Genomic DNA, 13,058 nt, shown 5'->3' with positions numbered 1-13,058 from the left:
GATTCATTTAGTAATGGGATGAACCCATAGGTTTTGCCCACAGTGAAATCTCACCCAGGGAGTGGGGTAATAGTTCCATAAAAGAGTGCAGATAAAGGTAGTTGAACTAGTTTGACTCGATCCATTACCTTTCTGCAGGAGGGAGGCTTGTAGGAATTACATATATCTAGTCATAGCTCACTTGGCTGCCTCAGGGGAGGGCATTCCTTACCACTCCTCCATTCTTTTGTAAAAACTAAATAAAAAACAGCTAGGATTTCTGAACATGAAGTGATTTTTTAAAATAAAAATTGCAGAAGTTGCAAGTTCTTTCCCCAGGTTACAAGGGTGGGACCGTCTTTTGGGGAAAACTATGCAGAACTTGTATGTCTTGAGGAGGAATAATAGAAACCAACCACCGGTGTTACTCCCATACATTCTCCAGGAGATACCATTACGTGTAGATTATTGTCAGACACAGGAGGTCTCAGGTCCCATGATGAGCATTTTCCCGAGAGTTAACTACAACACCAGGAGACTGTGGTTTTAGTGCCAACGCAGGAGAGCATTACAAAAGTAGGGAGAAAACAACGGTGTCATATATTATGGTAAAGCCAAGAAAAGGATTTAAATGTGTCATTAGATTAGAACAAGGAGATATTTGTTGATCGTGGTAAAAGCAACCAGATTGCAGTGGGCTGAGGCATGTGGGAGGTGAGGAAATGGAGAAAGAGTGGAGGCAACATTTTTAAGCAGCGTGGTCGGGGAGAGAAGGCAAGGCGGGGGGCAGTAGCTGCAAGGCATTATAACTATCAGACAGGCTTTTATTTTTAAAGATTGCGTTGAACTTCTCACTGTTCTGGGAACCTGCCATCATCTTTAACAACTCTCTGGCCTTGCAGATGTTTTTGCCTGTTCTTGTTATGCCTACCCTCCTCCTTGGCCAACTGGAGAGCTTTCATTTATTCAAAGCCAAGCTCCATTTCATCTTCCCTGATGTTTTTCTAGGCTACTCCAAGTAGAGTCAGTCCTTCTTGTACCTGTGCTCCACCACATGTTTTTATGACTTTGCACGCTAGATTATAAAAATCTGAACGTGTTTTTCTTCTTTACTGCCGTCTGAGCTACTAGAAGGCATGCGTTGTGTTTGTTCTTTTCAACCAGATTTGCTAAGTACATACTCTGTCTGTCACAGTGTTAGGAGCTGAAATACTTAAGTATAACCCAGTTGCTGCCCTCATGTTGTTCACAGTGTAGTGGGGAACAGCTAAGATAAAAAAAAAAATCCACTTTAAAACAGTGTGGTCATGTTTTTATTGAAGTATTTATGGATTAATATGGTGGCAGAGGAGATGTGGGTAGAGGATATCTATATCTGAGAAGGTTTCTAGGAAAAGAAGATAGTGGAGGACAAACAAGGACTGGCTGGCTATGTAATGGGAAAAGTGTTTTAGCACAAAGTGAAAGAGCTTGTTGAATTTAGTAAAATGTAAAAGTTCAGTGTGACTGCAGCCCAGAATACTCTTAGAGGTTTTGGGGGAGATGAAGCTAGAAAATAACTTAGAATCAGATCATGAATCAGATGAAGCTAGAAAATAACTTAGAATCAGATCATGAATCAGATCAGATCATTGTAGCCAAATGCCCCAAAACACCATAAAGCCATCTCCAAATAAAACTTAAAACATAGATTTCTGTTACCATAGATCTTATTATAGCCTGACTTTTTAATATGTGTCAATATATTTTAAAAAGTAAATATCATATAAAAGCCTACTGTGATTAGTTTAATATAGTTACACAGATGCACACACACATAAACATACACACTTCACACTTGTGAATTTAAGGATTAGGGTATTGCATGCAGGGGACTGAGATAAGATATCTGAGAGCTTTTCTACCGTCTGCCTCTGCTGATGCCTTTCTCCTTGTGCACCATTTGAGCTGTTATGGCCCAGAATCCTTGTTACTCTATTTAATTTCCAGTGGCTCCTCTCATTTGTTTATTCATGGACTAATTATTGCTTCTTTCCTATGTTCTGGGCAGATAGATACTGTTGATACATTGAAGAAGGTGGTCTTTGTACTTGTTCTCAATGTGGAGTAAAAGTTGCCAAATGTAGGGGTTGACAGGGAAGAGAGACTGCAAGGGAGATCAATGAGTTTGGGTAGTAAGGTGAAGCATGACACGTCAGAGGCCCTGCAGTATCACTATTGCTATAGGCAACATACATGGAGAATTGCTAAGCATGAGACTAGAGAAGTAAGGGAGGGAGGGGTCATTGCAGGGCTTTGGAGGCTGTGAGAAAGCATTTGGGCTTCATTCCAAGGCTTTAGAAACTCAACTGATCAAACTCAGCAGCACTTCACTCTTTGGATCTTCTTTTGCCATATCATGGCAATATCTGGGGTGCATCTTGTAGCTTTCTGTTCACTTTCACACATCAAAGAGCCCAGTACAGTCCAACTTTAACTTCAATCTCGTATGCCATTTAGAGCTTCTCTCCTTTTCTTAGCTGTGGTCACAGGTAAGGGGTGCACAGTTGGTGAGAGGCCATGATCTACGCTTCTTCTCCTCTTTCTGGGTCTTCCAGAGTTGAAGCAAGAAAAAGGGAGATTATAAAAAGGGGGGGAAATTCCTTTTTACTTAGCTTATTCTGTTGGTGGTTCTCTCCTGGCAATCAATGACATTTGAATGGCCGGTAGATAAATACAGGACCTCTCATGGGGCACACTTGTGATTTCTTCTCAAAGACCTCTTTATTATCCAAAACACCAGACGCACAGCTGGCTTATTCTTTCATGGACCTCTTGTGGCATCCTACTTAGCTCCTGCCCCTGGCACTTTACTTTGTGCCCTTTTGCTTCTGGGTGTCCCTCTCTTGCCAGGCCACCTTCTTGAGTATGGGAAATGGGGGGAGAAGGACACTTTGAGGATGATTCATACCAGGCTACCTTCTTTGATGTCCAAATTGTTTCTAAGAACTTTACATGTATTATACCACTTCATCCTTAAGGAAGTAAGTTGTATAATTATCACCATTTTACAGATATGTCAGCTGAAATAAAGAGAGATTAAGTGACCTGCTAAAGGTCCAGTACCCTATTCTATCTGACTTAAGATTGAATGCACTTAACATCTATTTCACATTACTCAACTTATTATTATTGCTGTTATCCTTCAATCTTGTGTTTGAGTCAGTTTTAAATGTGGAAAGAAGACTTTGACAGAGATTCCAAAACTTCAGTCTCAGCCTGCAACTTTCCATAATACATGACTAGTGTCTATTTTTTAGTCTATAAAGAAGGAAATTTCCCTTTAATGTCCCACCTCCAAGGATTGTTTTTACATATGGTACAGTGAAAGAACATGATGTTGGGAAACATAAGGTTTGAGTTCAAATTTTGGCTTTCTCTCTTATTTTTTTTTGCGGTACGCGGGCCTCTCACTGCTGCGGCCTCTCCCGCTGTGGAGCACAGGCTCCAGACGCACAGGCTCAGCGGCCATGGCTCACGGGCCCAGCTGCTTCGCGGCATGTGGGATCTTCCCACACCGGGGCACGAACCCGTATCCCCTGCATCGGCAGGCGGACCCGCAACCACTGCGCCACCAGGGAAGCCCTCTTTTTTTAAATGAATATGTGAAATGGGAATAGTTCTGTATATTTAATAAGGTTATTATGAATTTTAAATAATAAATTGTATCAAAGTGAATTGCAATTAACATATTCTATTAATCATCTTAAGTATTTTGATTAGATATATTTTAATAATTTACTGTTAGAATCTGAACCTTTAGTATCAGTTTCTAATTTGTTTGTAAACCTGCCAGGCATCTAGTTCCAAAGAGAAAGCCCAGGCATCTCGCCTGCACAATAGTCAGGAACATGCAGTAGATGTGGTGGTCTGCAGTCTGTTTGTGTGAGCGTCTTTGCATAATAAAATTTTATGAACTGCACTAATTGGGTTTACTGACACTGCTGATCTGTTTTTTGTTGGTTTTTTTTTTTTTTTTTTTTTTTTTGCTGATCTGTTCTTAAGCTTTTCATTTTTTGCAATTTTTGCAATGCTAATACTGGGCTAAATTCCTGGTTCACACCCCTTTGAGTACCAACTGAAAGTGTTAGATCTTACCCATTCTTGTATAGTCTCAGGGTGTTATTTCTTCAGTTGCTACATACATGCTTCATAAACCACATTTTTCTTCGTTATTGAAGAAACACACTGATAGGAACTTACTCAGAGGAGACTAACCTTTAATAGCAAAAGGGTATAATGAAATAAATTCTGGTACTTTAAAATACACTCAGGAGGGAATTCCCTGGCAGTCCAGTGGTGAGGGCTCTGTGCTTTCACTGCTGAGGGCTCTGGTTCAATCCCTGGTCGGGGAACTAAGATCCCACAGGCCGCATGGCACAGTCAAAATTAAATTAAATTAAATTAAAAATTAAAAAAAATACACTCAGTAAATCAAAGTAAATGAGAAATCACTCCAAGAGCCGTCCTGCAATTTGGTTATGTTTTAGTGAGTAGATCTAATTCTTCAGAAATTGGCTACAAGCACTGACTTATAATTAACGTAGCCAGGCACTAAAAAATATGCTGTCTTCACTAAATTAATGTGTCCTTGAAATCATGTTTATTCAATAAACTGTGCAATAGAGAGTGATTTCCCTGTTAGCAATACATTTCATGGAAATAACACTTAGTGGTAGTAAAGACATTAGGCTGGAAATCACATCCTTGTCTGGGTTCTGCCCCTTACAAGCTTGGAAACAGGGCAGTCACTACATTTATCTATAATCCCATCTATAAGAAGAAGTTGGATTAAATTTCCCATAAAGAGTTTTTCAAATCTTGAAGTGTACGGATTCTTCAACTTTTCAGTCTCAGTTAACAGCCTCATGCGTCCTATACACAGGCCAGAGGATAGCTGCATGCTGATAGGTCCTTATGAATTTTTTTTGTTTCTTTCTAATTGTGCTCCTTAGTTGTTTGTGTATTCTCTGAGCGATTTTGTAGTTGATCTTGGTATTATTTCTTTTAGAACCTTGGTTCAAGGGACTAGGTCTTATTTGTATGAAGAAGTTGCATTGTTTTGTACTTTCTGGCAATTTTCTTGTAATACACAAATCAAATAATTACTATATTAGTATATACTCATGACAGACTTGAGTTTTATTTTAAGAAACCTTTCAAAAATATTCTTTTCAAGTACTGAGAATGTGTGTTATATATGCATTTAAAAGAATCACATGCAAATAATCTGTCTGGAAATCCTGTAGTAACTTAGCGGATATAACATGAATATTATTTGATTGAAATGTCTCCTTTCCCTGTTATTTTAATCTTGAAAGCAAAACCATAAAAACTAGTGAATCAGCTGTATTTATTTGTTTGTTTATTTATTTGTTTATTTATTTGTTTATGTATCTATATATCTGTATCTATATGCTTTTGTACTAATATATTGAGGTATTCTGAGAAGCACAAAAGCAGAAATTGGAATGAGATAAAGTTAAAATACATATTATTTTCAGGAATAATTATTGTGTCATTATTAAAATAGATTTAGTTTTACTCATACTTAAGATTTCTATTCCTGAGAATATTTTAGCATTTAATATGTTTAAATTGTGCTTTATTATTTATAAATATGTTTCTTTAATATTTTATAATATAGCAATCAAAAGTCTGATTCTACCGTGGAGCGGCTGGGCCCATGAGCCATGGCCGCTGAGCCTGCATGTCCGGAGCCTGTGCTCTGCAACGGGAGAGGCCACAACAGTGAGAGGCCCGCGTACCGCAAAAAAAAAAAAAAAAAAGTCTGATTCTAAATTTATATTATTTTAATACTTGTCTTAATAATTGCCATGGATGAAAAAGATATGTAAATTTAAGAAGTGCATCATTGGCTACGGATTACTGAACCATCATGCCAATTTTTAAAACACCCATCTACCAAGTTTAGCTGTTCATCTTCATGTTCTGGATATTTGGTTTTCAAAACAACTTACTATTTACAACTTACTTTCAAAACAACTTACTATTTATAGTCCTTATGCTATCATTAACCAGTATTTCATGGCACAACACGTGCTTCAGATGAAGCTCATCATTAAATGTAGTGGGTATAAACCCGTATTTTAAGGAGCCTTATTGAAAATTATGAATTTGCTTTTGCATATTTCTTTGTAGAGTTTATTAGTTCATCATTCTTTATGTGGCTAATGAAGAACTCATATTAGGCATAGAAGTGATATCCCCTTTTCTTATTGTTCACTTGTGCTTGTGTAATTATTAGTGTTTTCTTCGATCCATGGTGTCATTTAGCAATAATTTTTAAGCCAATTGGCTATTTTCACTAGTTAGTTTAATCAAAACTAGTTATTATAACTTGAAAATTCACCTGAGTACAAATCACAGTACACTGAATGCAAATGAATTCAGCATCACTTGACCATTCCCTGTTGTGCCTTCTTCTCTTCCCATAGCATGCCTTTCATGCATGACCATCATCTACTACTTATGGACATAGTGAGAGTGCCCATATCATTCCATATATTATTAGTAAAGCTTAATTTACTTCTTATATTTAGATAAGAATTCTATATAAACATAAAGATTCTAATATTTTCTTCCTACACCCAAATGGATGTACATACCCCACTTTGTAAGCTACTGCTCTAAGCTGATAATCTTGCTTCTGCTCACGGGCCCACACTTAATTGAGGTACAATACAGTTGATTACAGTTATACTTACTAACTTATAACCAACCTGCCCCCCGATATTAGACCCATGTAACTTTCATTGGCGTCACATGATGAAGTTTCAGATGTTCTCAAACATCTCATTTCATTCACAAAAATCTTTTATTTTTCTCTCACAGAGGGCTAGTGTGATAGGCTGCAGTGCTGGCACCCATTCTTCACCCCTTTCAATATCAACATGTTTTTTCATTAACTTCGTAATGCCCTCCCACTGAGAGTGAGGTGACCTGCTAAAGTATTTGTCACTCAACTCAGTTATGTGACTTTCTCCGGCCAATGGGTTGTTAACAGACATCACACAAGCAATGGCTTGAAATGGGCTTGTGCATTGGGGGTTGTTCTTTTGTACTTCTGCCATCATCATGAGAAATGTAAGCGCAGGGTAGACCAGTGGTCCCTGGAGTAGGATGAGAGACACTTGGAGCAGAGCTGAGTTGCCCCAGTGTCTCTACACAATAACAGCTCAGGTCAGCCAATGGCCGCCTAACCCACAGATGCATGAACAAGAACAGCTGAGATCAACTGAGCCCAGGTGAGATCAGCTGACCTTCAGTCTTATGAGCTAATAATAAATGGTTGCTATTTTAAACTACTGCATTTTAGGTGTCTTTTAACACGGCAATAGCTAAATGGTATAAGTTAGTCTCTAGATTTTACTGGTTAAACTCTGATTTCCCTTAATGGCTTTTACAAAATCAGGAGTGGCAAAGAGTACCTTATACTTTACTTTTTCCCACTTGTATGCTCTGTTCACTCCTCAACCCATTGCATTTTGGTTTCTGAACTCTTTTTTTCCACTAAGCGTTCAAGATCTTTCACCACTATTTGACACTGTTAATCTCTATATACTTTTAAAATTTCTTTTCTCTTAGTTTGATACTTTTCTCTCCCTCTACTCATTGTGTATGTGTGCATGTATCTGTGTTCTTTTATGATTCCTCTTCCATAATTTTCTAGAGTTCTTATTTATTTTAATCAGTTAATCATGAAACATCTAAATAAGTTATCCCATCTATCCTCATCATTTTGTCACTGCTAAAAACAATATAGCCTGGGGACATATCCAATATATTAGTAATCACATTAAATGCAAATGGACTGAATTGCCTTACCATTAAAAGATGGAAATGGTCAGGTTCAACAAAAATTTTTCTTAAGCTATTTTAAGTACATTGAAAATTATTGCTATCTTCAGAGCATAATCTCTTATCATAAAGCAGTAAAATTAAACATCAGTGACAAAAATACAAGTAAAAGAAACCGATATATTTGGAATCATAAAAACATACTTCACAATATCTCCCACATAAAGAAAAAAAAAGCCGTAATAGGAAGTATAAAATGTCTTCGACTGAAATATAAACAGAAACAGATCCCTGCCTATATAAGCACTAGATACATGAAAGAAATGCCATTGCTGAGCTGTGGGGAAAGATAAGCCAGTCAATAAATGGTACCAGAAAGTTGTTTTCCATTTGAAAAAAAATTTGGATCTGTGCCTCATATGATACACAGTAATTCCAGGACCTAAATGTTAAAAGCAGAACTTTGACATGTTTAAGAGAAACATACAGGGGTATATTTATGATCTTTTGTATACCTTTATGATCTTTATTATAATTCTTAGTGAGTTCTGTATTTTTCTAAAATATTTGTATATAGAAAATATGAAGAATTTCTATAACTCAATAAGAAAAGGACAACCCAAAAGGAAACTGAGAAAATGACATGAGCAAACAATCCATAAAAAAGTAGAGCATTTAATAAACATATGAAAATGTGTTAAATTTTACTAGTTAATAGAAAAAGCCAAATGGCAGCACTGTGAACCATTTCACGCCAACCATAGTGGTTAAAATGAAATATTCTGTCTATACCAAGTTGTAGAGAACCTAGTGGGGATATAAATGTATACATCCCTTAGGATTTCAACTTGACAATATCTTGTTATTTTTGAAGATTTGACAGTATCTTGTTATTTATTGCAATGTATACACCTCTTACAATTTCATTTTGACAATATCTTGTTATTGATTGCACATATAATAAATTTTGTATCCCCACTTGTCCATTTACTCTAGAGCAGTGATGGATATACCATGATCCACGGGCAAAATCCTGTTGACCGCCTTTCCTTGTAAACACAGATTTATTGCAGTATAGCCACTCTGACTCATTGAAATGTTATCTGTGTCAGACTACAATAGAAGAGTTGAGTAGTTGTGATACTGACCATATGGCCAGCAAAGCCTAGAACACTTACTAACTGGCCCCTGATGGAAAAAGTTTGCCGACCTCTGGTCTAAAGTAACTCTTACACCTGAAAGCATTGTTTGATAATGTTCATAACAGTATTGCTTACAATAGTGACAAAGGAAATAGAAAAAATATTAAAGAACATGGAAAAAGGAGGAATACTGTAAAACGTTCTTACAAGGTAATGCTAGGTAGCAATGAAAATGAACCAAAGTACTACACATATTGCTATGAATAAATCTCAACAATGTAACTAAAAAAAATCTGTCAGAAAAGTATACACAGTATGATCTCATTTATAGAAATGTTAAAAATGTGACACAGAACACATACATTTATATAGTAAATACATAAGCCCATGTATGGGAATGATAAACACCAAATTCAAGATGATTACTTCCTCATAGAGTAGGGGAATGTGATTGAGGAGGGATACACAGGAGAGAGAATGCTTCAATAATATTTGTGATTCTTGCTGGTGATGGTTACAAAGTGTTTGTAGTATTCTTTACACTCTCTTATGTCTCTGAAGACTAAGTAAAATAATGCACAATGAAATATTTGCTCCTATAGCAAGAGCTTTTGAAATATTTGCTCCTATAGCAAGAGCTTTTGAAAACAGATAAAACATCTCATAATTTTATAGAAATGGAAAAATTGAATTTGAAGTTTTACAGAAAGTTGTAAAATATATTCAGTGTGCCTGAACAAGCAAATGTCCAATGTGTTCACATCAGGCTTGGATTTGGGAGAACCACAGTTGGAAGAAACATTTGCATAAAAATTTGTCAGATAGCAAAAACTCATCTCTTAATCCAGCTTCTTTTTAAAAATTGAGTTACACTTATATAGAATTGAACTTAAAAACAATGACTAAACCACAAAGAGTGAGGGTGGATTAGACGATGATATTTTCTTCTAAGGGTTAGGAGCCCAGAGCCACTCTTTACTTCCTGTCCATATGTCATTACCTGTGGCCATTTCTTGTTATCTTCATCCATTCAACTTTTGAGCAATCCCTGGGAATCTTTTACTTTCATTTACTTGAGTAAGGTTTGTATAAATGATTTGTTATTGTCATAAGTATGTGGCCTTTTTAATGTCCTTTTTTAAACACATAATTTTAGTTGAGTGAAATTGCCAGTTGCTAAGTTGTTTATTTTCAAACATGTGATGGTTATGGCTTTATGCACAAAGGACAGTTTCTGAATTTCCAATCTCAGGTGCATAAATGAACATTTTAGTTATTTATCATGGAAATGTCTGCACAAACATACACTGACCAAAATTTTTAATACTGAAAAATTGTCAGTATCGATCATAATTGTGAATTGTATATCTCATCTAAAATGTATACATCCTCTTATCCTAAGACAGAGAGAAAATGAAAAAAGAGGGGAGGTGGGGAACGAGAAAAGAGAGAGAGAGAGGGTGAGAGACAGAGAGATTGAATAAACCAACTTTTAACGTATTGGAGGATGATAATAGGGGAATTGATCACTAGCTGGTCTGTATGAATATTTAAAAGTACATTTTAACCTGAGGGTGTTTGTTTGCAAAATATTCATATTTTAAGTATTCTAATACCTTTTCAAAGTATTTTATTACAATTTCATTAAATAAACTTTATTGAAATCATCTTCCCCAATACATTCTTGTTAACAGTATGACATCTCACCATTTTTTTAGGATTAAGAAAGCAATAAGATTTTTTTTTATAGTTTCTTTGGCAACAGGAGATGTCATATAGATCCCACAGTGTGTGTATTTAATAGTTGTTTCTTTTCCTTTCTTCTTTTTTTTCTACTGAGAATCAGGCTGCCTGCTTGCCTCCTTACTCATTCTTGAGATGAATGATTTGGGACAATCCACCCAGACCCGGCCAAAGCATGCCCCCTTTCCGAGTGGTTCTAAACTATACAATGTAGTAAAGCAGTTTGCCTAAGACCTTGTTCAACTGAAAGACACCAGAGAAAGTAAATTTATTATTTTCTTTTCATAATAATATGTAGCTAATTGTGCAAATACACATGCTTTATCCCATTGTAAGTGGCAACATTTATTGATAAGATAAAGGAATGATCTTTCAAAATTCACTTCTCAAAATAGCTTTCTCTCTTTTTAAATTATTTATATTATTACTTTTGTTAAAATTTTATAGTGTCTTTGTATTTAAAACATTTATTATTTTCAAAATAATTCTATTTTGTATTTCAGGAATATACAATAGATGTTTTCTTTCGACAAAAATGGAAAGATGAACGGTTAAAATTTAAAGGTCCTATGAACATCCTTCGACTTAACAATTTAATGGCCAGCAAAATCTGGACACCAGATACCTTCTTCCACAACGGGAAAAAATCAGTAGCACATAATATGACAATGCCAAACAAGCTTCTTCGAATCCAGGATGATGGGACTCTGCTATACACAATGAGGTATGTGTTCAGGTTTGATATGTTGCCATTAAATACTGAGGAATCTGTGTATTAACCAACCAGCCAACTTAGCTGTCAAGTATTAGCAAGTTGAACATTTTCATAACAGATTATTGAGGTAACCAGAATATACTTTATAAATGCTTTGATATTTAAAAAATAAAGGTTATGAGTTTGACACTCATCTTAGAGTGTTAAGGCTTAAAAATTGCCTTAGCTGTTAAGAATTGATTTTTTTTTGGCAGTTTACTTTTCATACTATATTTTAGTTACATACAACTTTAATAGTATGATTTAAATTTTTCTTTATACAAGCACATAATTTTATTTTTAATATCTCATGAAATATCCCATCAAATTTTTAAGTGATTTTTAAGCAAGTTTCACTTAATTTAATATTTTAATCCTTCTTATGAAGGGAGAAAAATACTTTTATAACCTCAGTGATATCATGTGACATCAAGTTCAGATGATTCAATCTTAAAAAATTATCAAAAGAAATATACAGTTGTTGACTCTAATCACTGTTCCATTTGAACTCTTTTCATGAATTACTCTTTTTAAAATAAGTTACTTATATTATGTAACAAAGAAAACAATCACAAATCTAATAAAATGGTGTATAATCTAAAAGGTAAATGTTTGATAAAGACTTTAAAACATAGATAACTTTCATCAGCATTGTATATAGACAGATGTGTATTCGAAGCATTTGATGTATTATTTCATATGAAATGTTAAGTGTTGGATTTCAGTTGTGAAAGTTATTTAAGAAGGGACAATAATACAGTCTTGATCTTTAAAGAAGAAAACTCTTAAGTTCTCATTGCTAAATGACCATTGCCTAAAATGGAAGTTAGCTATTCTTTCTGCTTCTCTCTCTGAATCTTGCAATATTGATGCCGTATCCCCCTTGATTTTACACGCTAATTAGTCCTGTGAATTAAGACAATGATTGGAAATTTGGGGTTTGGAAAAATATTGTGTAGGGTTCTACTTAAATACTCTCTTGGAAGTATATAAGCTATAATTAAATTGTTGGTTACATTTGTTTTGCTCATTGTCAGAGATTCTTCTGTAAGTTCACTTTACTCCCTATTTTATATAATTTACCTTTGTCTGAAATGGAATAGTAGATAATTTTCTTTAAAACAAATTTGCTATGATTACTCTTTAATGTGATCACGTATATACAAAAAAATATTTCTTTAACATTCATAACCTGTGTCTGTAATTTGAATAGTCTAGTCTCAACAAGATATTTATAGGAGATATATCTACATATGTAACTATGTCTATATTTATATATATGTGTCTATATACAGTATATGATATTCATTTACAATTTACATAATTTTGAAGGGTGCTACTCTGAGGCATTATTGAATTCCTATATCAATTTTGCTATATGGTTATTGATGGAATGTTGGGAGAAAATAGCATTCTTTTTATGACAGAGGTTTGTTTTTCATTTTTTTCTTCAAGATTTCAAATGTTAATGCTGAAGTTAATGGGAAAATAACCTTCAAAAATGTGTACATAACTTCTTCTTAACTAACCATATAGTACAAAATGCTTAAAGTATATTTTTAAATAAATATTGTTACTTG

At 35.0% G+C, this 13,058-nt stretch overlaps 1 protein-coding gene across 2 annotated transcripts in view; it reads left to right on the top strand.

Moving 5' to 3' along the window:
• The window catches only part of GABRA2 (gamma-aminobutyric acid type A receptor subunit alpha2), a gene marked incomplete at its 5' end in the record, with an annotated part of 119,106 nt that overhangs the window by 57,182 nt on the left and 48,866 nt on the right, over positions 1-13,058 (top strand). For both annotated transcript variants that reach the window (XM_079920078.1, XM_079920077.1), the window contains one exon: positions 11,228-11,448. In XM_079920078.1, the coding sequence (XP_079776204.1) occupies positions 11,228-11,448 (221 nt within the window). The remainder of the gene's footprint in view (positions 1-11,227; positions 11,449-13,058) is intronic.

The sequence above is a fragment of the Stenella coeruleoalba genome (assembly GCF_951394435.1).
Source record: "Stenella coeruleoalba genome assembly, chromosome: 4".
Classification (NCBI taxonomy): Eukaryota; Metazoa; Chordata; class Mammalia; order Artiodactyla; family Delphinidae; genus Stenella; species Stenella coeruleoalba.
The sequence above is the reverse complement of the archived record's forward strand: the minus strand, read 5'-3'. Positions and strand labels throughout refer to the sequence as shown.